The sequence below is a fragment of the Mchenga conophoros genome, linkage group LG5 (genome assembly GCF_057382185.1).
Source record: "Mchenga conophoros isolate Kocher_MC1m ecotype Shallow Benthic linkage group LG5, M_conophoros_male_GT1.1, whole genome shotgun sequence".
NCBI classification, from domain to species: domain Eukaryota; kingdom Metazoa; phylum Chordata; class Actinopteri; order Cichliformes; family Cichlidae; genus Mchenga; species Mchenga conophoros.
Window position 1 is genome coordinate 2,810,289 of NC_140530.1, and position 25,617 is coordinate 2,835,905.

At 41.8% G+C, this 25,617-nt stretch overlaps 1 protein-coding gene across 4 annotated transcripts in view; it reads right to left on the bottom strand.

The window, feature by feature from the left end:
* LOC146573582 (calcium-dependent secretion activator 1-like) overlaps positions 1-25,617 on the bottom strand; it is a 329,487-nt gene that overhangs the window by 185,275 nt on the left and 118,595 nt on the right. For all 4 annotated transcript variants that reach the window (XM_085272827.1, XM_085272826.1, XM_085272828.1 and 1 more), the window contains exon 9: positions 10,426-10,492. In XM_085272827.1, the coding sequence (XP_085128953.1) occupies positions 10,426-10,492 (67 nt within the window). The remainder of the gene's footprint in view (positions 1-10,425; positions 10,493-25,617) is intronic.

Here is a 25,617-nt window from a genome sequence, read left to right on the forward strand (position 1 = left end):
AGCAGGGTCTAAGTAGTTCAGGGAGTTGGATGAGTGGCCAGCGGAAAAGGCTAAGAATCTCTGCTGCCTGGCTGGGAGGCCCCTAGTGAGGCGAAGAAACTTTGGGGGCCGGCTGGGTGGCCAATGCCAGAGATGAACCAGCTCAGGTGGCATGGCAGGAAGCTGCAGACAATGGCAGTCAGACAGCCCAGCAGGAGGCCATAAATAACAGCAGACACCCTCCAGGTCCTTGGAAAAAGGTACTGTGGACCCTCAGTTTGCTCAGGCTCTGACAGGGAAAAAATCCATGGTCTCAGTTCAGGTGGGGGAGGCCCCAGGTGGAACAACAGTCTCTGGGGAGGCTTGGGTCCAGGGGTTACAGAAACTGAGTTGAACAGAGGGCCTTTTTGCATAGGCTAAAAACAAACATGCTTGAAGGTTGTCTGAGATGCAACGAATACCGTCCTCTCATCAGAAAGCTTAGAAACAGAAAAATAATTTATTGAACTGGATCAGACATCTGACACTTAATGTGGGCATTGAGAAGCTTGTGAACACAAAATGGTGTCTTTATTAACAGTTTCAGAAACAGAAAAACCATTATAAATAAAAACTCAGCAATCCCTCCAATGTCTTTCAAGAAACAAGGCTAAGCCTTTGAAATCAGGGGCTCTGTCCCTAAATCATAACATGACGTAAATCACAGTTGTGGGAACAGAATGCTCCGATGAAAATCTGCTGCCTTAGAAACAGCCGCTTAACTTAACTTTATTGTCAACCACTGAAGTCCCTTTATTTGTGAGTTCAGCCGGTAAAATCAGTGTTTTTAAAACTTCAGGTCCAGACACTGACCACACAGTATTGTGATTTCTTTGTAGAAAGGTGAATGTACTGAGGTTCAAGCATAACACAGCAGGAAACAATATTTTTACTCAGTGTAGGAGCAACTTCAGAAAACCCATTTTCATCGGATGTGGGCCAGGACACCACATCAGCCGACATGGGCAAATGCAAAATGCAATTTTCCAAATGCAAACACATGTTATATATAAACAATCTATGCTATATCAGATTTAGATACTTTATTGTCATTGTCATTTCCACAACAAGAAATTAAGTGCATCTTCTACAGCACAAAAGAATAGAGCAATAAAAATGAAACAACTCAATAATAAGTAAGTAAAGGACCACAATAAACCACAGTCACAAACTCATAATTGTGCATAGTGTACAATCTTCTGTTAATTTCTTTCAAAAAAATGAACCTTAGTGCATTTGTATTTTTTATACTACTGGGAAATTATCATTTCAACTGTTCTGCCAAAACAATGTCAGACTCTGTAGTTTTCTCTCCTACCCAATTGGACCAGGATTGACATGTTTAGCCACATGTTACATCCCTTGGCTAGTTTAAGGGATAAAAAGGACTAACATAAAGTTAAATAGTGAAAGAGGAGTCCAAATGGCATTTCAAATGTTTACTTTCTGCTAGTTTAAAACTCTGTTAGGCTTAGACTGACATTTAACTTCAAGGAGAGCTAAGGCCTATACAGCAAACAAGGTTCAAGGTTCAAGGTTCTTTATTTGTCACATGCATAGTTATACGAGTATAACACACAGTGAAATGTAACCTGACGCGCTCCTCGACATGTGCAAAAATTGGGGGGGGGGGGTAGAGGAAGAACACATATATATATATATATATATATATATATATATATATATATATATATATATTACCACGGTGGTCCCCGTGGTAATCGGAGCACTAGGTGCGGTGACTCCCAAGATAGGCGAGTGGCTCCAGCAGATCCCGGGAACAACATCGGAGATCTCTGTCCAGAAGAGCGCAGTCCTGGGAACAGCTAAGATACTGCGCAGGACCCTCAAGCTCCCAGGCCTCTGGTAGAGGACCCGAGCTTGAAGGATAAACCGCCCGCAGGGGCGTGCTGGGTGTTTTTATACATATATATATATATAGAACACGAGAAGCTGGAGAAATACCAAGGGCTCAGAGAAGAGCTCGAGAGGATGTGGAGGGTGAAGGTAACGGTGGTCCCCGTGGTAATCGGAGCACTAGGTGCGGTGACTCCCAAGCTAGGCGAGTTGCTCCAGCAGATCCCGGGAATAACATCGGAGATCTCTGTCCAGAAGAGCGCAGTCCTGGGAACAGCTAAGATACTGCGCAGGACCCTCAAGCTCCCAGGCCTCTGGTAGAGGACCCGAGCTTGAAGGATAAACCGCCCGCAGGGGTGTGCTGGGTGTTTTTTTTATATATATGTAGTATATACATTGGGTGAATGTGCAGTAGTAGCAGCCAGCAGGTGAATTCTGTACATTAATATGAATAGACATCTGACTATTTTACAGGATAGACAATATAAACATATTTAAAATTAAAGGAATTTGAAATGTACATTGTTCCTTGGTTTAGTGTCTGGAAGAGTCCTGTCTCAGTCAATTATAGATGATGTGAGAGGGCGGGTGTGTGTGTTTAGGGCCCGGATGGCTTGGGGATAGAAGCTCCTCTTGAGTCTCTCTGTCCTTGCCCGGAAGATGCGGAACCTTCTACCAGATTGCAGAAGTTGGAACAGTTTGTTGCCAGGATGGGACGGGTCCTTCATTATCTGCGCTGCTCTAGTCCGGCATCTCCTGGTGTAGGTGTCCTGAAGCGGGGGGAGAGCAATCCTGCAGCAGCGTTCTGCTGTACGGATCACTCTCTGGAGAGCTTTTTGTTCCTTCACACAGCTGTTCCCAAACCACGATGTCATGTTCTGTGTGAGGATGCTCTCCACAGCGCCTCTATAGAAAATCCTGAGGATCTTTGGAGAGACCCTGAACTTCCTCAGTTGTCGTAGGTGATACAGGCGCTGCCTAGCCTTTTTGGTCTGGACCTGAATGTGGGCAGACCATGTCAGGTCTGAGGAGATGTGGACACCAAGATACTTGAAGGACTGCACCCTCTCCACTGGAGCTCCATTGATGATAATGGGCTTGTAGTCTCTGTGCTGACTCCTTCTGAAGTCCACCACCAGCTCCTTGGTCTTGCCGACGTTCAGCTGGAGGTGGTTGTCCTGGCACCAAGATGCCAGATTCTTCACTTCATCCATGTAGGCCGTCTCATCGTTGTTGGAGATGGCACCCAACACCACTGTGTCGTCAGCAAACTTCACAATGGTGTTGGAGCCATGGGTGGCCACACAGTCTGAAGTGTAGAGGGAGTAGAGCAGTGGCGAGAGGACACATCCCTGAGGTGCTCCTGTGTTGATGGTGATACTGTTAGAGATGCATCTACTCACCCTCACCACCTGAGTTCTGCCAGTGAGGAAGTCCAACACCCATGCACACAGACGGCTGTTAAGTCCCAGATCCCTGAGCTTTGTGAACAGTCTGCAGGGCACTATTGTGTTAAACGCTGAACTGTAATCAACAAACAGCATTCTCACATAGTTACCCTGTTTCTTGTCCACGCGGCTGAGAGTGGTGTGTAGGACGTGGGCGATGGCATCCTCTGTGGATCTGTTGGATCTGTAGGCGAACTGCAGCGGATCTGTGGTGTCTGGGATGGAGGAGGAGATGATGTTCTTCAGCAGCCTCTCAAACACTTTCATTACTACCGAGGTCAGTGCAACTGGCCGGTAATCGTTCAGGGATGAGGGCTTGCTGTTCTTGGGCACAGGGATGATGGTGGATCTTTTGAAGCATGTGGGGACCACAGACTTCGCCAGGGACTCGTTGAAGATGTAAGTGAACACACCTGCTAGCTGGTCAGCACAGCAGCGCAGCAGATGGCCGGTGATGCCGTCTGGCCCCGCCGCTTTCCTTGTGTTCACTCTCCTCAATGCTGCTCGGACGTCATGCTCCGTGATGCTGGTCACCGGTCTCTCGCTGATGACGTCACTGTCCTCGGTAGTCAGGCGGTAGATAGCATTAGCCGCCTGGCTAACCTCGAAACGGGCGTAGAGCTGATTCAGCTCGTTGGTGAATGCAGAGTCGGAGTTGATCAGCGCAGTGTCCCTGGCTTTGTAGTCCGTAATGGTGCGTAGTCCGTGCCACATACTCCGTGTGTCGCCCTGGTGGAAGCGGGACTCCACACGTTCCCAGTACCTGCATTTGGCATCTCTCACCGCGCGCCGCACGCCGTATTAGGCCGCTTTGTAGGCGCTCATATCGCCAGTGGCGAGACCCGCGTTGTAGGAGGCGGTCCTGGCGTTCACTGCAGAGCGGATCGATCTGTCCATCCACGGTTTCTGGTTTGGGAATGTGGTGACTCTCGCAGTGGGGATAATCTCCTCCGCTAGCATATTGACGAAGCATACTACTACTTCCATAAACCGTTGATGTTGACTGCGCATGCTCTGAACATGTCCCAGTCGACGTCGTTGAGTGAGTCCTGTAGCGTAGCTCCTGATTGGGCAGATCACCGTTTTACCTCCCTCGTGGTCCACGTAGAATCTCTGGCGGCCAAGAAGGGTCGGGTTTAAAAGTGTCCAAGATTAGATGTGCAACCTTGGCACCGATGTTTACAAGTGATCCGCTGTCGCATACTATAAGACTAGAGGATTTTGGGATGTAAACCAGAGCAAAAAATAAGTAAAAAACAAGAAAAGTGGATAGTCGGAGCAGAGCGGTCAGGAAGGCGTCTGGACGTGGCCGCGCCATCTTGTCACAAAACACAAAACATCCCTAAAAGGAAATAATAACTCCAAGGAAAACAAAGTGTACAGCCAACAACAATAACCTATCTAACTAGCACATGAAGAGGAAAAAATGAGGAATAACAAAAAAAGGCAGCTCTCCCCTTACAAACACAGTCTAAACAAAGTCACATGAGGTTGAAATATAAGTCAAAGGCATTTAAGCCTGCACAACGCAGTGAGTACGGCAATCAAAGTAGCCAGAAGGCCCAGAAATAGAGCTCTACAGACATTATATAGGGCTTTGCTGATTAATAATTGACTTGATTAAGGCAGCAGCACCCAATCAGGACAGAGGAGGTGGAGCCTAGACAAGACACAACGAAACTAATATCCTTGTTAGGGATTTAACCCTACCGCATGTTCTCCTTAAATTGCTGTTTGTCTGAGTGGTGTCCCAGAAACGATGTGGGCTTCATAGATAATTGGCAAATCTTCTGGAGGAAACCTGGTCTTGTTAGGAGAGACGGCATCCATCTCACTTTGGATGGAGCAGCTCTCAGTTCTAGAAATCTGGCCAAATTTATTAAACCACCCAAAAGTAACTATGCAGAGTTGGGACCAGGAAGCAGAGTTGCAGTCTTACACGCCTCTCTGCAGCTTCTCTCCTCCTGTTACTCCCCAAAAACCCATCTCCATAGAGACTGTGTCAGCTTCCAAAAAGACAAAAAACAAACTAAAAACCAGCAACAAACAAGTTAAACATAAAAACTCACAAAGAAAGAACAATACAGTATCCACATCTGAACCAAAGAGTAAAACAGTGAAATGTGGATTATTAAATATTAGGTCTCTCTCCTCCAAGTCTCTGTTAGTACATGACTTAATAATTGATCAACAAATTGATTTACTCTGCCTTACAGAAACCTGGTTGCAGCAGGATGATTATGTTAGTTTAAATGAATCAACACCCCTGAGTCACGCTAACTATTAGCATCCACAAATCAGAGGCCGAGGGGCGGTGTAGCAGCAATTTTTCACACCAGCTTGGTATTCAACCAAAGACCAAGACAGACTTTTAATTAATTTGAAAGCCTGATGCTTAGCCTCGTCCACCCCAGCTGTGAAACTCAGAAACCAGTCTTACTTGTTATCATCTATCGTCCACCTGGGCCTTACACAGAGTTTCTCTCTGATTTCTCAGACTTTATATCTGATTTACTGCTCAGCTCAGATAAAATCATTATTGTGGGTGATTTTAACATCCATGTAGATGCTAAAAATGACAGCCTCAACATGGCATTTAATCTGTTATTAGACTCAATTGGTTTCTCTCAAAATGTAAAAGAACCCACCCACCACTTTAATCACACTCTAGATCTTGTTTTAACATATGGCATAGAAACTGAACATTTAACAGTGTTTCCTGAAAACCCTCTCCTGTCTGATCATTTCCTGATAACATTTACTTTTACAATAATTGATTACACAGCGGTGGAGAGTAGACTTTATCAAAGTAGATGTCTTTCTGAAAGCGCTGTAACTAAGTTTAAGAATATAATCCACCCACTGTTATCATCTTCAATGCCCTGTACCAACACAGAGCAGAGCAGCTATCTGAACGCTACCCCAAGAAAGGTCAATTATTTTGTTACTAATTTTACCCACCTATGTCTCATTGCACTCTGAAATAAAAGCATAGTACAAATAAGCAATTAAAGTTAAAAAAAAGAAATCATTGAATCAGTTTATACACTAAAATGTATTCTAAAGTTTGACTCATCAAAGTAACCAACATTTGGCAGATATGACAGCTGAACACACCCGTGGCATTCTTTCTACAATAGAAATCAAATATTCTCCCATATCTGTTGCAGATGTTCCCATAAATGTGGACCTTGTAGGCTGCTTTGCTTTCACTCTTCTATCCAGTTCATCCCAAACCAGCTCGATGGGGTTTAAGTCTGGAGACTGTGCCGGACACTCCATGTTTTCAAGCTTACCTTCTTGTTCTTTTTTCCTGAGGGTAGTCCTGGTATAGCTTGGACTTATGTTTTGGGTCATTACCTTGCTGTAGGATGAACCCTTGACCAACTAGGCACATACCAGAGGGTACTGCATGGAACTGCAGAATGCTGTGGTAACCATTTTGGTTCAGGGTGCCTCTCACTCTGTACAAGTCACCAACTTGAACAGAGTGTACATTCCAACTTGTACATTCCACCAAAACTGCCCCTGACCATCACACTACCTCCTCCATGTTTGACAGTTGATGCCACTCACTGCGTAACCATCCTTTCACCCTACTCAACACAGTACAAAGATCCTGCGTGATGAACTGAGTAGTTCAAATTTCAATTCATCAGTCCATAATACCTTCTTGCACTCTTCAGTAGTCCAGTGGCGGTGTGTCATGGCCCAGACAACCCTCTTTGTCTTATTCTGACATTTTAGCAATGGCTTTCTTGCTGCAACTCATCCTGTCAAACCTGCAGCTTGAAGTCTTACTACTACCACTGCTTACTATGACCATTAACTCAAAAGCTGGAGAGGAAATGGTGAATCACAAATTTAAAAGATCATCATCTAGCCTGGTGAAATATTTTGCTGCTTTATAAAAAAAAGCCCTCCATAAAGCCAGAACATCTAACTACTCATCACTGATTGAAGAAAAACAAGAACAACCCTAGGTTTCTCTGTAGTGCGGCACTGTAGCCAGGCTGACAAAAAGTCAGAGCTCGTTTGAGCCACCCATTCCATTACCATTGACTAGTACCGACTTCACTAATTTCATCACAGATACAATTTGAACCATTAATGAAAAAATTACTCATAACTGTGTCACAGACATAATATTATATACAGCTGGTTTCAGTACTATCAATATTTATTTAGTCATTTTCTCCAATTGATCTTTCTAAATTAACTTCAGTAATTACTTACCCCAAGCCATCAGTGTGTCTTTTAGACCCCATTCCTACAAAACTGCTCAAAGAAGTCCTGCCATTAATTAATGCTTCCATCTTAAATATGATCAACCTATCTCTAATAATGTACCATGGGCCTTCAAGCTGGCAGTAGTTAAGCCCTTACTTAAAAAGCTATCTCTTGACCCAGCTTTCAGTCTCCAACCTTCCTTTTATCTCAAATATTCTTGAAAAAGTAGTTGTCAAACAGCTAACAGATCATCTGCAGAGGAATGGTTTATTTGAAGAGTTTCAGTCAGGTTTCAGAGCTCATCACAGCACAGAAACAGCTTTAGTGAAGGTTACAAATGATCTTCTTATGGCCTCTGACAGTGGACTCATCTCTGTGCTTGTCCTGCTAGACCTCAGTGCAGCATTCGATACTGTCGACCATAATATCCTATTAGAGCAGTTCGTGTAAATGGAGAGACCTCTTGAACCACTAAGGTCCAAAATGCTGCAGCAAGAGTCCTGACAGGAACTAGAAAGAGAGAGCAGATTTCTCCTGTTTTGGCTTCCTGTTAAATCCAGAATTCAAAATCCTGCTCCTCACATACAAGGTCTTAAATAATCAGGCCCCATCTTATCTTAATGACCTTGTAGTACCATATCACCCTATTAGAGCACTTCGCTCTCGCTCTGCAGGCCTACTTGTTGTTCCTAGAGTATTTAAAAGTAGAATGGGAGGCAGAGCCTTCAGTTTTCAGGCCCCTCTTCTGTGGAACCAGCTTCCAGTTTGGATTCAGGAGACAGACACTATCTCTACTTTCAAGATTAGGCTTCAAACTTTCCTTTTTGCTAAAGCATATAGTTAGGGCTGGACCAGGTGACCCTGAATCCTCCCTTAGTTATGCTGCAATAGACGTAGGCTGCCGGGGGATTCCCATGATGCATTGCGTTTTTCCTTTTCAGTCACCTTTCTCACTCAACATGTGCTAATAGATGTCTTAGTTGAATCACACTTTCCACAGCAGTCTTTATCCTGTCTTCCTTCTCTCATCCCAACCGGTCGCAGCAGATGGCCGTGCCTCCCAAGAGTCTGGTTCAGTTGGAGGTTTCTTCCTCTTGCCAAAGTGCTTCCTCATAATGGGTCATATGATGGTGGTCATATGGTCATATGTTGGGTTTTTCTCTGTATGTATTATTGTAGGGTCTACCTTACAATATAAAGCGCCTGGAGGCGACTGTTGTTGTGATTTGGCGCTGTATAAATAAAACTGAATTCAAAAATTGAATTGTTTGTAGTGGACATTTTTGATAGCAAGATAAGGACGATGAGTTTAAAAAGGATGGTACGGTTGACTGGTTAAAGACTTTGGTCAAGACCCCAGCCAGCTGGTGCCGCCATGATATCAGTTTCTGTACATTTGCTCAGCATTTACCTGACTAGACACTCATCCGCTGTGAGTGTGTTGGAGTAGCAGACAGATAGGTGTGATATGGGTCAACATCTATGAGGCTTAATTCCTCTGCCTATATTGTGCCCCATCACCAGACCTGAGTGCAGCCCTTTAGAATCTGTCATCTAGGTGTTCCAATTGGAGTAGGCCCATTTAAACAACCATAGTTACGGTGTCTGAGCAGAGTTCAGAGTTTTGTATTTCCATCGTCTAGTCTGTGCTGTCTTGTTCAAAAAGGCCTCGCTCGCTCTCTCTCCTACATATGCACACACACACACACACACACACACACACACACACACACACACACACACACACACACACACTCTATTGAATGTGCACTCGCTCTCTCTCCCCTTTTCTCTCTCTCCTACATACGCACACACACACACAAACACACACACATGCGCGCGTACACACACACACACACACACACACTGCACATTCTATTGACCAATATTTGTCACTTGCTATCTATTTAGCTGGGAGCAAGTGAGAGGCTTCAAGTTGGCGGCACTCCGGCTTTTTTAGCTGCGAGTGTTAGGCCAGATAGTGTTCACTCGACTTTGTCAATCGCTTGTCAACTTGTACCTCTGAGACATATCCTCTCTAACACACAAGAGACAGGCATCCGCCCAAAGCCCCCACCCCTCCTGCCTGCTGCCCACCTCCCAATGTAGAGCAACCAGGAAATGGCCGCTACCTCCTCTTTCCCTCAAACATACACCAACCCCCCACCTCCTGACAAAAGCCTGCTTGGCCTCTCCATCAATCGTCTGACAGCCGAGGGAAGACAGCTTGGCTGCATCTCTCTTTCTTGTAGCACACACAACATGTGGCCTGTGAAAATATTATTGTCATAAAGCAAAGCTTATGTTAAAGGCTGCTCGTGCTCCTCTGTTGGGTGCCATCAGGTTGTTGAGCTCAGAATTATTTATATATATATATATATATATATTTATTATTTATTTTATTTTTTTGGCAAGCAGAGAAATTAGCTCCTGTTTGCTACTAAACAAAATGAACTTGCTGGTATAATTATTATATAATTTTTTATAACTTTTCATTCTCAAACAGGAAAAATTGTTCTTTGGAATCAGTAGCTAAATATATTCAATTAATGTAATTGATTATTATTAGAGCTGACAAAGGAGCAGCATAACTTCTATCTAAAAGTCAATATTCAAACAAACAGATTACACAATGCTACACTTCATTTATCTTAAAAAACCCTCTATCAGAGCTCAGTCTTGAAATTCTGCACTGACCTATATGCACAGGATTATACTACGAGTCCTTTGAATTAAGGTTACCATTTCTGATGAGTCCCCAGTCACTGGCACCTTTGTTGTTTTTATTTGTGCTTGTTCTCTTTTTCATTTGATTTCTTCTTTGACTTATCTTGTCGGAGCTAAATAAACCCAATGAACTGGCTGTACTTACCTGGACTAGCACGAAGAATCTTTTCTTCCATCTTTTCCATACATTTTTGCCAATGGCCCAAAGGTACCTGTGGGTAAAAACACTCTTAATTATTTCAAAGAAGACTTACATAGATTTCTCAGTGTGACCATCTTTTTTGCTTCTTTCTTCAATGCCATTATTCACAGCTAAAATTTCATGCACCAGCCTGAATCTGTATTAAGGACACATGGATCTTTATTCAAGAGCCTCTACTGACCTCTCCTGTCAAAATGTTTTTACTGCAGCCAGACACAGCATCCTTACAGTGCTTAAAATGACAGGTATTTGTCATAACAGAAAAACTGCAAATATAACTGATGGCACAAATAATGAAAATATTCCAGTTAATTGGATCTGTAAAACATCTCAGAGCCAGCATACAAAAGTCTGCAGAACAGCAAATTGACTGAGGATTAAGGATGCAAGAATGAAATCTTGGATTTTTGTCAAATCAAAAAGGGAATCTCATCTTAAATAAAATGCAAATATGATGTGGTCCCAATATTTTCTCATTTAGCTCATTTAGCTGGAGAAAGCTAAATAAGAATAAATCAAGTAAACAAATGAATTTCCAAGTAAAACTCGCTTTAATATGTGCGTCACACGTTGTAGATTAAACAATCATTCTGAACTCTTAATATGAAAATAAATAAATATGAGTAGAGACATGTTAAATAAGAACTTGAGACCTGCACCTGGTCTTCGCTGGCCCACTTACACTGTCATGCATTATACTGGCTCGGTGACCCAGCGTTTTGAGTTTATTGTTATTATTTTCTAGTTTCTTCTGATTTTGTGTTAGTTCTTAGGTTTTGGTACTAGAGATGGCACGATACCACTTTTTTATGTCCGATACCGATATCATAAATTTGGATATCTGCCGATACCGATATGAATCCGATATAGTGTTTTTTAATCAACAAAACTGTTTTTTAAATATCTTGCTGCATTTTGTATAAGTTCATACTCAAGTTTAAAACAACAACTACACTAAAGCTATTCTGTTATACCTGTATGCAAAAAAAAAAATTTCATAGTTCAGCAATACTGATCAATCTAATAAACTTAAACCTACACCATCCTCTCTATTCTGGTATTTTAAAGAGTACTTAGCATAAATATTAAGCAACCTAACTAATAGGGTTCCAACTCCCAGCAACAACAAAAATAAATAAATAAAAAATAGGGAACCACCCCTCACACTCCACCTCGTGATGCTTAATCGACGTAATCAACCTTAATTTGATGCAGTGTGAAAAAAAATGCACAGAAATCAATTATTTTTCAAGAAATATTAAATAGATTCAACATCTTTCTTCAACAAAATTGCAGACTGCACAGATGGTACCTTCCCAAAGGAAAAAGTACTATAGCTTACTAGGGTATATATATTAGACTTAATAGTCACTATATACAGCAATTGACTTCTATTCATTTTGCATCAAATTAAAACTTTGGGTGTCAGATTCAGATAATTATTTATTAAAAGCTAGACATTTTAAACGAGAATAAGAAAGAAAAGTATGTCTTTGTGCCCCCTTTTCCCTGTCCATGCCCTATCGGCCCCCCTGGCTAAACTTTGCTAGATCCGCCCCTGCACAGTTACCAGCCGTCAGCTATGTAGAAAAAGATCCTGGAGTAGAAAGTAATATTAAATAAATTCTAACAGCTTATCAAGCTTAAACGTGCTGCTGTTGTTCAGCCGCTGGTTTCCTCTTTCTGGTGCAAAGTGGGCCAAAAACAAACAAGAGACACGGACTCGCGACAGAAAAGCCGATCAGCTGATCATTGATCAGTTTCATGATTGAAGTAGCAGCAAGAAGAGGCAGTCGCTTGTTAAGCTTAACGCAGGAATGCTTTACAAACATTCAGAGATGGACTTACACACTTGCTTTACTTCTCTCGGGGATAACTTTGTCGGAGATGAAATGCCGGGTTGCTAGCGAAGCTCCACATGCTATCCAGACCACCGACAGGTCCCGCATGCCACAGCCGCTCTATCACGTGATGCATACTGCTCCGACGTGCTAACGTTCTGAGGCGAGTTACGGCCTGTTGCAAGTTTTGTGAGGTGCTTTCGTGATATTTAATGGATCGGATTACATTTTTTATTTTTCTCCGATATCGGATCCAGTAATTTAGGTCAGTATCGGACCGATACCGATACGTAATATCGGATCGGTCCATCTCTATTTGGTACTGACATTCAGTTTTTTATTATTCCTACCTGCGTTCTTCCCCTCCGTGCTCTGTTCGTGTCCCTGACTTTGCATTTGTAAAACAGTTTGAGTTTCCTGTTTTACTTTGTAGATCTGTCTGTGACTTAAATATGTTCAGCTTGTGTTTCCCCGTCATCTTGCGATTAGGATCAGCTGTGCTTCCCTCCAGTGTGTCATTTCCTAATTACCTTGTGTGTGTATATATAGTGGCTGTAGGTCTGTGCTTATGGTTGGTTCGTCTGTGTTATTTGGTGTTACTTGGGCATCTCTCTGCTCCACATTCCCCATGTAACCTCCTTATAGTGATGGGCAGATGAAGCTTCATGAAGCACTGAAGCTTTTCATCCAATTGGTTCACCCCAGCGCAAAGCTTCTTGAAGCTTCATTTGCTCTAGTAGGACACCTACTGGACGTAAAAATATTAGTTGGCATGAATTTGAAGAGTGTGGCCTTTTGCACACAGCCTGTAAATGTCAACAACAAAAGGAGTGTGTAAAACATGTATATTGTAGTGATGCAGTATACTGTGTATATTTATACTGGCAGTATGGAAAATGATCATTTGGAAATGCTTAAAATGGAAATGATCCTTTACTGTGAGGTGAGGTGTGGTTGGGGTGTGGACAGTGGTTGTGCTTTTGTAACGTTGAGGTATGGACAGCTACACACTGAGGCTTTGAGCCTCAGTCCTGCCTGTTCACATTTTATTCTGTAAAAACTACATTTTCACTGCTTTTATGACCTTTTTAGTGGGGAGAACATAGCTAGGATTTAACGATTTAACAAATCTTTTGAATCCTTTGTCCTCCACAATGCTAAATGGCTGGGAGTCCTCAATCACCATGCTAACCAGGTCTTCATCTATTGGAGATTGTTCTCCTGAGGAAAGACAATAAAGACAAAGCACAAATATAAATATCACATACGTAACTTATTACAGCTGTATAATATTGTTATATCATTTAGTAACATTACTGCATGCTATATTATCATGGCATTTGATGGCTCACCTGGTCTTGCTCCACAATCGGTGTTCCCCTTATTCTCATGCAAAGCTCTGTAGTGCCTAAGCATGGATGAGGTGTTGTTATATCCCAGCTCCCTGGCACATAGCAAACACTTCACCTTGTACACAAGTAACGACAGCTTAACATAAATTGTATTGCACCATCAGTATTATGAAAATACATCTTCTGTAGAAATTTACATACCTTGTTGGGAGGAATAAAATCAAAATGTTCCCACACAGGGGAGGACATCCTCCTCTTCTTAGCTGGCTCCATTCTCTCCTGACTTTCTCTCCTCACTCTCATAAACCTCCAAACTGTCTCCAAACTCTCACTAACCGCAACTCTCCATCAAACACCCACATTTTAAATGAAGTCTGAGGGGTTTATATCGCTGTCATAGCTCGCGGCAAAGTTCGAACCACTTCATGAACCAGTCACGTGGTACAGCCGGGCAGCGAGGCTTCGGACGTCATCATTTTCAGCTCCTCCCATAAATGAAACAAGCCTCGATACGCGCATCGTGGAAACGCCCCTCAATTACTCGACACAAGCTTCGAAGCCTCGATACAGAACGTCACATCACTACCTCCTTATGTTTTCCCCTATGTGTAGTGATGGCCAAATGAAGCTTTCTGAAGCATTGAAGCTTGTATTGAAAAACGGTTCATTACTCGAAGCTTTTCAACACAGTCCTCTCTGGTGACATCTGGTGGCCAAAACCATTAAGAGCAGCTTGAATCCACAAAATAAAACCAACCGCTTCATTAAAATTGCCCACTCTACAGAGTGGGATTCTGTCTGGCCGCCATTGTGTTGCTTTGAACGTGTATTTTTTGGTGGCTAAAAAAATGTGGTTTATTTGTTTAATAAATAATTTTGACCAGTAAACATGTTCAAACATGCACCATGGTGTGGTCTTTCTTTGCTTGTGACTTCTTGATGTTGGTAAATACAATAATTGAAAAATACCACGTTACATATAATATACATATGATAATGTACAACACATTATGGAGTATGCTTCTGCTGTGAGGTCCTGCCTCCATGCACTTGTGCAATTAACAGGGTTTTAATAGTTTTGCAATTTTCATTAGTTTTTATTTTTATTTAGTTTTGACTTCAGATTTTCAATTTTATATCAGTTTTAATTAGTTTTTACCAATTGTTTGCTAGTTTAGTTTAGTTTTTATTTTTTTGAAAATCCTTAGTTTCAGTTTAGTTTTGATTAGTTTCAGTTATAGTTTTAGTTGTGTTTGCAATAATTAAGTGTAACAAAATCCCAGTTTCATCATATCAGTCATGCTCCTCTGCTTATCCTTGGGTATGTTGCTATTCCAGCTACCATACCCTGCACCCTGCACAGGTCGCCTGTCTGTCGCAGGGCTAACACGCAGAGACAGACAACTCACATTCCCACCTATGGGTTCTTTAAATAAATAAATAAAGGCAGATGAACAACCATTGATACCAGGCAACTATAAAATTTATATCTTGGCCCCAATGAGACTATTAACTCTTGCAGCACCGGGTGTTCCTAATTTTGGTTCAAGTGAATTGATAAACTTTTCTTTTTCAACATTATGTTTATTAAAGTTTTACATATATACATATATAAAGTACATACACAAACAAATTTACACAATAAACGAAACACAAGGTACATTCAATGAAAGCACTTGAGTCCATGAGACCTCTGACAGATTTTAAAGAATAATTTTCAGATTGCAGCATATGGTTGTGGTCCTGTACAGGGAATAGCTAGGCTGTCCCTGTCTCACACAGTAAACCAGATAGATCTTTATTCCCAATATACTGGATGTAGCGCCCCCAAATTTTCTGGAAAATTTCTTGTTTATCTTTTAGAGTATATGTAATTTTCTCTAATGGTAAACATAAAGACAATTCTTTGAACCAATGTGAAATACTTGGTTTGCCAAGACTCCTCCACGTTAGAGCTATCACTCTCTTTGCTTGTAGTATTCCCATGTTTATGAAGATTTTTTCAAAATGATCTATGTTACACCCTACAGGATATAATCCCAGTAGGAAAAGTTTGGGATCCATCACAAGTTTAATTGACAAAATCTCCTTTATCATTGCTCCAACCTCTTCCCAAAACTCCTTTATTTTTGGACATGACCATAAACAGTGGAGCAATGTGCCCTTATCTTCTTCATATCTATTACAGATATCAGGAATCTGCATATTAAATTTGTTAAGTTTTTCTGGTGTTATGTACACTCTCATCAACCAATTAAATTGTAGCAATTTTAGACGTGTGTTCCCTGTCTGTGTTTGGGCTAGCTTACATGCTCTACTCCATTGTTCCACTGTCAAGTCCTCCTGTAAGTCATACCTCCAAGCTTCAAGCTTAGCAGCAGATGAATCAGGAGAGGATGTCATCATCAAGTTATATAATTCAGATATCATCCCTCTACCACTGGGGTTTTTGGTTAGGATTTTCTCTAATGTGGACAGCGGGGGAATATGTGTAAAATCATTATGATAAGACCTGATAAAACTCCTAAACTGTAGGTATTTGAAAAAGTGCTTTCGGGGAATATTAAATTTAGAGATTAGTTGTTCAAAACTTAAAAGTCTTCCATCACCCCCGAAAGCATCCTTCACCAGTCCCAGCCCCGAGTCTGCCCACATTTTAAAACCACCATCCGCCCTACCTGGGGCAAAATAATTGTTGCCCCAAATCGGGCTAAAAACAGAGAGGGGAGATTTTACGTTTAAATATCTTTGAGTGACATGTAAGATATAAATCATGTTTTTAACTATAGGATTAAGCGTAATGTCTTTGAGTTTATTATATTTATCAGAGTATACATATGTAGGAAGTGGAAGCCTAAGAGAGAGAGACTCAATAGTTCTCCATGCGGGGGGCTTTTCTGCAGCATAATAGAACATTATAGTTCTTAACTGGGCTGCCCAGTAATACCAAACCATGTTAGGACATTGCAGCCCTCCTGCATCAAAGGGCAAGTACAAAAGTGATAAGCGAAGTCTGGGACGTTTGTTATTCCATAAAAACTGATTAAACAGTTTTCTTATTTTAAGGAAAAAGTCTGAGGGAGGTGGCAAGGGGATATTCTGAAACAGATACAGAAGCTTAGGGAGCACGTTCATCTTTAGTATATTTATTCTACCAATCAGTGAAATTTGGAGACTCGACCATCTCTCCACTGATTTGGATATGTCAGTCATAATTGGACTATAATTATGGTTCACCACCTCTTCCAATTTCGGGACAATCTGAATACCTAGATAAGTAAACTGATTCACATTTCTAAAATGGCAGGTGTATTTAGGTGGATTCATCCTTTCTTCTGAGTTCAAAAGCATTATAGAAGATTTTGATTTATTGATTTTATAACCAGAAATATGTCCAAATTTTCCAATTAGGTCTAAAATGGCTGGAATAGATTTTCCCAGATTCCCTCCGATCTCTATACCCGTGATCACACAGTGTTCTCTTACAGCAATAGCAAGTGGCTCAATTGCAATTACAAATAAAAGGGGGGATAGGGGGCAACCTTGTCTACAACCTCTTCCAATCTCAACTGGTTTTGAGATAACATTATTGGTAATTATTTCTGCATATGGGTTATTATATAGAAGCCTGACCCAGTTACAGAATCCCACTCCCAAACCAAAGCGACCAAGAACCTCAAGCAAATAGGGCCATTCCACCCTATCGAAAGCCTTCTCGGCATCTAGTGCCAAGAAAGCTGTATCTGAAGACCCCCCTTGCTCGTGTAAAATATTTAACACTCGTCGAACATTGTGGAATCCCTGACGCCCAACCATGAACCCATTTTGATCTTCCTTGATGATGTCTGGCAAAAGGCCCTCCAGTCTCTTTGCTAGAATTTTACAGAGTATCTTTAAATCTGAGTTTAAGAGGCTAATTGGCCGCAGGTTTTCACATTTATCATTCGATTTTCCAGGTTTGGGAAGAAGTGTAATTAAGGCCCCTCTCAGAGTGGGTGGGAGTATCCCCTTTTGAGCAGATTCAGAAAACATTTCCAAAAGGGGTGCCTTTAATTTGGATACAAACTTTTTATAGATATCAATTGGCAGACCGTCTGGCCCTGCAGCCTTTCCATAATTCATTCTCATTATTGCCTCTGAGATTTCGTCCAGAGTCAATTTAGCCCCCAGTCTCAAGGATTCCTCTTCTTCTATTCTGGGGATATTCATATTGTCAAGAAAAGAGAAAAAATTGGGGTCACCTGGGTTTAAGTCAGAACTGTATAACCTTTCATAATAGGCCTTGAAAGAGTCACTTATTGCAGCAGGGTCAGAGATCGTTTCCCCTTTATCATTTTTAAGTGCAGTGATTGATCTTTCCAATTGGAATTGTTTTATACGCCAAGCCAGAATTTTACCTGATTTCTCCCCTTGATCAAAAACGGACTGCTTAAGTTTTAATAAGTTAGCTGTAGCTTTTGAAGCTGAGATTTCATTATATTGGGTTCTTAATAACAGCAAACTTTGGTGCAGCTTGGGACAGGGGTTCTTAAAGTACATATCCTAAGTAGCTTTAATTTTTGATTCCAATAATTTCAGCTTTTGTCTGGCCTTCTTAGATTTTGAGCTTGTGAAGCGAATTATTTGGCCTCTAATGAAGGCTTTGAATGCTTCCCATCTAATACACGAAGATGTTTCAGAAGTATTGAGCTCAAAGTAATCAGTAATTTGTTTGTCAAGGTACGCCAGTAGGTCTTTGTCCTTTATCCATTTTTGCTGAAATTTCCATTTTGGGGGATCTCGTACTAGCCCTGGATCCAAATAGACCAGACTGGCTGGGGCATGGTCTGAGATAAGGACACTGCCATAATCACAACCGTTCACTTGATAGGACAGACTTGCTGAGATCAAAAAGTAGTCTATTCGTGAGTATGATTTATGTGTGCTAGAATAACATGAATATGTCGATACACCAGGATTCCTGTCTCTCCATATATCCATAATATTTAATTCCTTAGCAAACTGAAGAATGGTTTCCCTACTCTGGCTATGAGATTTGTCTAAATGTGATGATTTATCTATACTTGGGTTCAGAGTGCAATTGAAGTCTCCCGCTAAAATATATTGACCACTGAGTGCTGACAGCGTGCAGAACAGGTTATTAAAAAAAGATGGTTCATCCTTATTTGGGGCATAAATATTAACTAAAATCAGAGGTTCTGTATAGAGAGTACCCTGAACAATCAAATACCTTCCCATCCTATCTGCAATCACCTTACAAACATTAAAGGGGACGGACTTGTGTATTAGAGTCAAAACCCCTCTCGCTTGGGAGTTAAATGGTGCTGAAAATACCTCTCCCTGCCATCTCCGCTTAATCTTTAAGTCCTCTTTTCCAGTAAGATGAGTCTCTTGGAGAAAAATTATTTTGGAATGCATATCTTTTAACCTTCTCATCACTTGTTTAACTTTTTTAAGTTTTTGCAGCCCTCTACAGTTCCACGATGTCATCTTAATTTCTAAAACATTGGACATAGCTGCAATTTTCAGATGATCTTCTCATGCTAGTATATAAAAGTGTACCTTTAGACAACCAAAACAATGCAGACAACACAGATGCTTCTAACTGCATCAACCATTGAACACAACCCCTCTGACCTAAGGGCCAGTTTCCCCTTCTCCTTACTACACACTCCGGTAATGCTAATGACCAGTCCACAGTTATTGAGGAATGATCCAACATTATTGATATTGACTTATCCTAAACCTAAACACTCCCTCCATTGTTAGCTTTTACATACAAATAATAATTGCTTTGCCAGGAATTTATTGCTATCCCAAATATACTCATGTAAATAAATTAAATGTTAGGGGTCTACTGTGCTTTAACTCTATTTAAATGTAACTATAACTCAGAGAGTCCTCCTGGAAAACAAAAAGTAATCGATCCCCCACCCCAAAAAAAAAAAAAAAAAAAAAAAGAAAAAAGAAAAAAAAGGGGGGGGGGGGGTATACTCACAATGCAGGTAATCACCAGCGTCTTTAACCCCCGTACAAATTAACGGAGGCATGTACAGATGTTCAGTGTGAATATATTTCAATGATCAGTTCACAGTAGCCCCAGGAATTAGCTGCCAAGCAAAACGTTCAATTATTTTACCAACTTTATCCGTATCGCTATTCATCCCGCTTTGCTTGGATCCGCGTAACGAAAATCTCTGCGTCCTCCGGTTTGCCAAAAGTCAGTGTTTTATCCTTGTAGGTCACCAGGAGCCTGGCGGGGAGAAGCATCCCGTGTCTTATCCCCATGCTGCGGAGCTGTCGTCTCACGGAGTCGAACTCTTTCTGCATCTTATGTATGCCGGCTGCCATGACCGGGTAGAAACGCACCAGTTTGTCCTCGTAGAGTATTTGCTTTTTGATTTTGGTCGCTTTCAGCACCATTGCCTTATCCCTATCGCTCAGGAATTTCATGATCAGTGTTCTTGGGGGGCCGTTTGGGTCGTTTCTCGGGCCGATTCGATGCGCCCTTTCCAGGAATGGCTTTGATTTCAGCAGAGGGATGTCCAGCGTCTCCGGGATCCAGGTTTCCAGAAATGCGCAAGCATCCGTTCCCTCCACCTTCTCCGGTAAATTCACCAGTCTCAGGTTAGCCCTCCTGGCCCTTGTTTCCAAGTCCATTACTTTGTCCTCCATATCTCTGGTTTTCTTTTCGAGACTCTGGACTTTTCTCTGAAGGCTATCGACCGTGTCCTCAGTATCGGAAATGCGTGTCTCGACATTTACAATATGCTCCTTACACTCTCCGACCTCGTTTCTCACTCCCTCAATTGAAGCCATTATTCCGTCAAACCTGTTGGAGAAGTCGGTTTTCAAGTCTTTGATAGCTTCAAGAATCGGAGCGTGACTTGGTCCTTCCTCTTCAGCGCTAATTGACTCTTCCGACATGGCGCTAGCTTTAGCTTTTCCACTTTGTTTAGTTGGTCCGAAATCAATTTTAGGTTGTGAGGGTTTACCACGACCCCTGCCCGATTTACCTGGTGCAGACGACATAAAAGAGTCCTAAGCGCGGATACCGTTAGAGTTTAACTTCAAAAGTTGATATTACGTTAGGTGTCTTGGCAAAGATTCACGGAGGAGGGAAGTGTGCGTCTAGCTAACGCGCCGCCATTTTAGGAGTCAATTGATAAACTTTTTGAAGGCAATTGACTCACACAGTTGTGTAGATGTCCCCGTCCTGGTGTCTCGGGATGCATCACGCTGCCTTGCCTGGGGTTAACTTCTGTTTCTGGGGATGAGGGTTGAGTGTGCTCCCTTCTCAAGGTAAGCTAGGATAGCCTTCTTGTGTGAGCTTTTCAAGTGCACTTTAAGGTTTGTGGGATTTTTTCCCTTAGAAATGTCCCTCATAATTTGTCTCTTTCCACTACAAGACACTTGCTTTATCCAAAACACAGTCATATTCAAAGTAATCCCAAATTGGACTCTGGCGCTTTCTCCCGACCTTTCCTGACATGATTCTGCGCGTGGGCGGAGCAGCAACACAGACGACTCGACTAACGTGCTGCCACCTGCTGGCATAATGAGACACAGCAAGAAAAAATCTGGAAACTAAACTTCATTTTCACCCTCAACTATTGTATGACACACACACATCAATGAAAACTAAACACATTTTTCCTATATCCATCCATTCGCTTCCGCTTATCCTTTTCAGGGTTGCGGGGGGCGCTGGAGCCTATCCCAGCTGTCATAGGGCGAGAGGCAGGGTACACCCTGGACAGGTCGCCAGTCTGTCGCAGGGCTAACACATAAGGACAGACAACCATTCACATTCACACCTAGTGGCAATTTGGATTATCCAATTAACCTATCCCCACAAGTTGCATGTCTTTGGACGGTGGGAGGAAGCCGGAGTACCCGCAGAGAACCCACGCAAACACGGGGAGAACATGCAAACTCCACACAGAAAGACCGGCCTGATGGTGGAATTGAACTCAGGACCTTCTTGCTGTGTGGCAACAGTGCTAACCACCGTGCCACCGTGCCGCCCATTTTTGCTATAAATTCAGTTAATTTTAGTTAGTTTTGTGAACACTCATTACAGTTTTAGTTAGTTTTCCTTTTTTTGTTTTTATTTTTATTTCCGTTAACGAAAATGTTTTTTCACTTCTAGTTTTCTCCAAATCTCTCAGTGGAATGATCAGTAGTGATGTGACGTTCTGTATCGAGGCTTCGAAGCTTGTGTCGAGTAATTGAGGGGGCGTTTCCGAAAATTGCAAAACTATTAAAACCCTGTTAATTGCACAAGTGCATGGAGGCAGGACCTCACAGCAGAAGCATACTCCATAATGTGTTGTACATTATCATATGTATATTATATGTAACGTGGTATTTTTCAATTATTGTATTTACCAACATCAAGAAGTCACAAGCAAAGAAAGACCACGCCATGGTGCATGTTTGAACATGTTTACTGGTCAAAATTATTTATTAAACAAATAAACCACATTTTTTAGCCACCAAAAAATACACGTTCAAAGCAACACAACGGCGGCCCAATATCAGACAGAATCCCACTAGCGTGGGCAATTTTAATGAAGCGGTTGGTGTTATTTTGTGGATTCAAGCTGCTCTTAATGGTTTTGGCCACCAGATGTCACCAGAGAGGACTGTGTTGAAAAGCTTCGAGTAATGAACCGTTTTTCAATACAAGCTTCAATGCTTCAGAAAGCTTCATTTGGCCATCACTACACATAGGGGAAAACATAAGGAGGTAGTGATGTGACGTTCTGTATCGAGGCTTCGAAGCTTGTGTCGAGTAATTGAGGGGCGTTTCCACGATGCGCGTATCGAGGCTTGTTTCATTTATGGGAGGAGCTGAAAATGATGACGTCCGAAGCCTCGCTGCCCGGCTGTACCACGTGACTGGTTCATGAAGTGGTTCGAACTTTGCCGCGAGCTATGACAGCGATATAAACCCCTCAAACTTCATTTAAAATGTGGGTGTTTGATGGAGAGTTGCGGTTAGTGAGAGTTTGGAGACAGTTTGGAGGTTTATGAGAGTGAGGAGAGAAAGTCAGGAGAGAATGGAGCCAGCTAAGAAGAGGAGGATGTCCTCCCCTGTGTGGGAACATTTTGATTTTATTCCTCCCAACAAGGTATGTAAATTTCTACAGAAGATGTATTTTCATAATACTGATGGTGCAATACAATTTATGTTAAGCTGTCGTTACTTGTGTACAAGGTGAAGTGTTTGCTATGTGCCAGGGAGCTGGGATATAACAACACCTCATCCATGCTTAGGCACTACAGAGCTTTGCATGTGAATAGGGGGAACACCGATTGTGGAGCAAGACCAGGTGAGCCATCAAATGCCATGATAATATAGCATGCAGTAATGTTACTAAATGATATAACAATATTATACAACTGTTATAAGTTACGCGTGATATTTATATCTGTGCTTTGTCTTTATTGTCTTTCCTCAGGAGAACAATCTCCAATAGATGAAGACCTGGTTAGCATGGTGATTGAGGACTCCCAGCCATTTAGCATTGTGGAGGACAAAGGATTCAAAAGATTTGTTAAATCGTTAAATCCTAGCTATGTTCTCCCCACTAAAAAGGTCATAAAAGCAGTGAAAATGTAGTTTTTACAGAATAAAATGTGAACAGGCAGGACTGAGGCTCAAAGCCTCAGTGTGTAGCTGTCCATACCTCAACGTTACAAAAGCACAACCACTGTCCACACCCCAACCACACCTCACCTCACAGTAAATGATCATTTCCATTTTAAGCATTTCCGAATGATCATTTTCCATACTGCCAGTATAAATATACACAGTATACTGCATCACTACAATATACATGTTTTACACACTCCTTTTGTTGTTGACATTTACAGGCTGTGTGCAAAAGACCACATTCTTTAAATTCATGCCAACTAATATTTTTACGTCCAGTAGGTGTCCTACTAGAGCAAATGAAGCTTCAAGAAGCTTTGCGCTGGGGTGAACCAATTGGATGAAAAGCTTCAGTGCTTCATGGGGCTTCATCTGCCCATCACTAATGATCAGTGGTTCGCTATCTGTCACCATCAAAACACTCCACAAATCCCGCGAATGATTCGCTTCCTTATAAACCATTGAATCAGACACCGAAGCAGTTAGGCTCTAAATGAAGCTTCAGACGTCACTGATCATGTGACTCTGGCCGAACGAATCAAGCTTCGACACAGTGCTTCTGAAGCAGTGTGTTGATTTTTTTGACACATGCACCGGAGCATCAGCTTCAAGCGGACCATCACTACTTATGTGTAACTTTGTGTGTTATGGCTTTGGGTTTTGTTTATTATTAGTTTTCCTCTGTTTAGGTTCATGTTCAGTTCTGCCCTCGCCTTTGTTATTTATTGTGCACTGTAAATGAACTCACTCACATCACCACCCCCGCTGTCTGCAACTTGGGTCCTCCTTCACTTCCACACACGACTGCTGCCCCAGCCATGACACCCTCAGAGATCTTTGGTCATTTGCAAAAGACTCACTCTAAAACGTAATGCTTTTACTGCTTATACCCAATTTTGGTGACAATAAAGACGATCTCGATTCTGGTTCTAAGTGGATCAAAGCTGCTTTATTTTTTGTTTGTTTTTTAAGTTCCAATCAGCTCATTTTTCAGGGGTTATTTGGGGTGGGGGGTTGTACTGAAAGCAGTGTGTCACTGGTAAAGGACTACCTTAATATTCACTCACTTGTTTTTTTTTTTTTTTGCTATAACTCATCCATGTGGACCCTTTTCCTCACATCCATTGCCAGTTTAGAAAGACCATTCAATCTAACATGTATGTCATTTAAAGGACGATGGAGGGAACACGTGGAGGCACAGGGCTAACATGTGAACTCAAATCAGAAAGGCTCCAGCAAATAATTAAAGCAGGAAGCTTCATGCTGTGAAGGAACAGTGCTGAGCACTACATCATCCTTCCAGGTAAACACTGATCAGCTACAACTTCTCGTGGTGACACACCTGTTGCAACTTGCTGTTGGTGTTCTGATAAAGTATTTTATCACTTCATCTTTTTAATGTTCTTTCTATTGCTGTTAGAGTTGTATTGTTTATTGTCATTTATGCTTAGAAATATTTAACCATATATGCTTAGAGGTGTATAATCGATTGTGTAGTGATAGGATGTGTGATCCTTAGTTGTCTGCAAAGACTTTGTGTGCATTCCAGAGCATTCTGGCATTAACACCCACATTCTGGGAGCATGGGAGAGGTCGTACCTTCTCTTATTGTTTTATGGTAGGATAAACGTATCTATATCTTTTTTGGGTTAAGTGCCTTTTGTTTAGATGAACTGCTGGACTTCTAGACCAGCAGGTTTACGGAAGTCATTTATGGGGTCACACTCTGAACCCCCCCTCCCCCCCCACACACACACACACACACACACACACAAACACACACACAGACAAGGTATTCTTTGTTCACATGTATACCTATGTAAGATGTTATATGTTAATGAACCTATGTATATTCATGTAACCAGAGGTGGGCAGTAACGCGTTACTGTAATCTGATTACTTTTTTCAAGTAACAAGTAAAGTAAGGGATTACTATTGCAAAAACGGTAATTAGATTACCGTTACTTTCCCGTAGGAACTAAAACCGTGATTTTTTGCGAGAATGTCTCACGACAGTGATGTAAGCGAGTGCGCCGTTAGTGACAACAGCTGTGTCCAGATCAACAATGGATCATATATCGAGTGCAGAGAGAGTATGAGCGTGCAGTGTTTAAAGCGTGGAAGTACTGACCTTACTTTGAGTTTGATTCCATAAAAAGTGACAAAAACATTAGCGTCTGCTGTGCGTGGGAAGAAAACTTCTTTTTACAGCGAAAAAAAACCCCTAAACTTCCAAGCAAGCACCGAGTAGCTACGACGTAATGGGAAACTCACAGAGAAA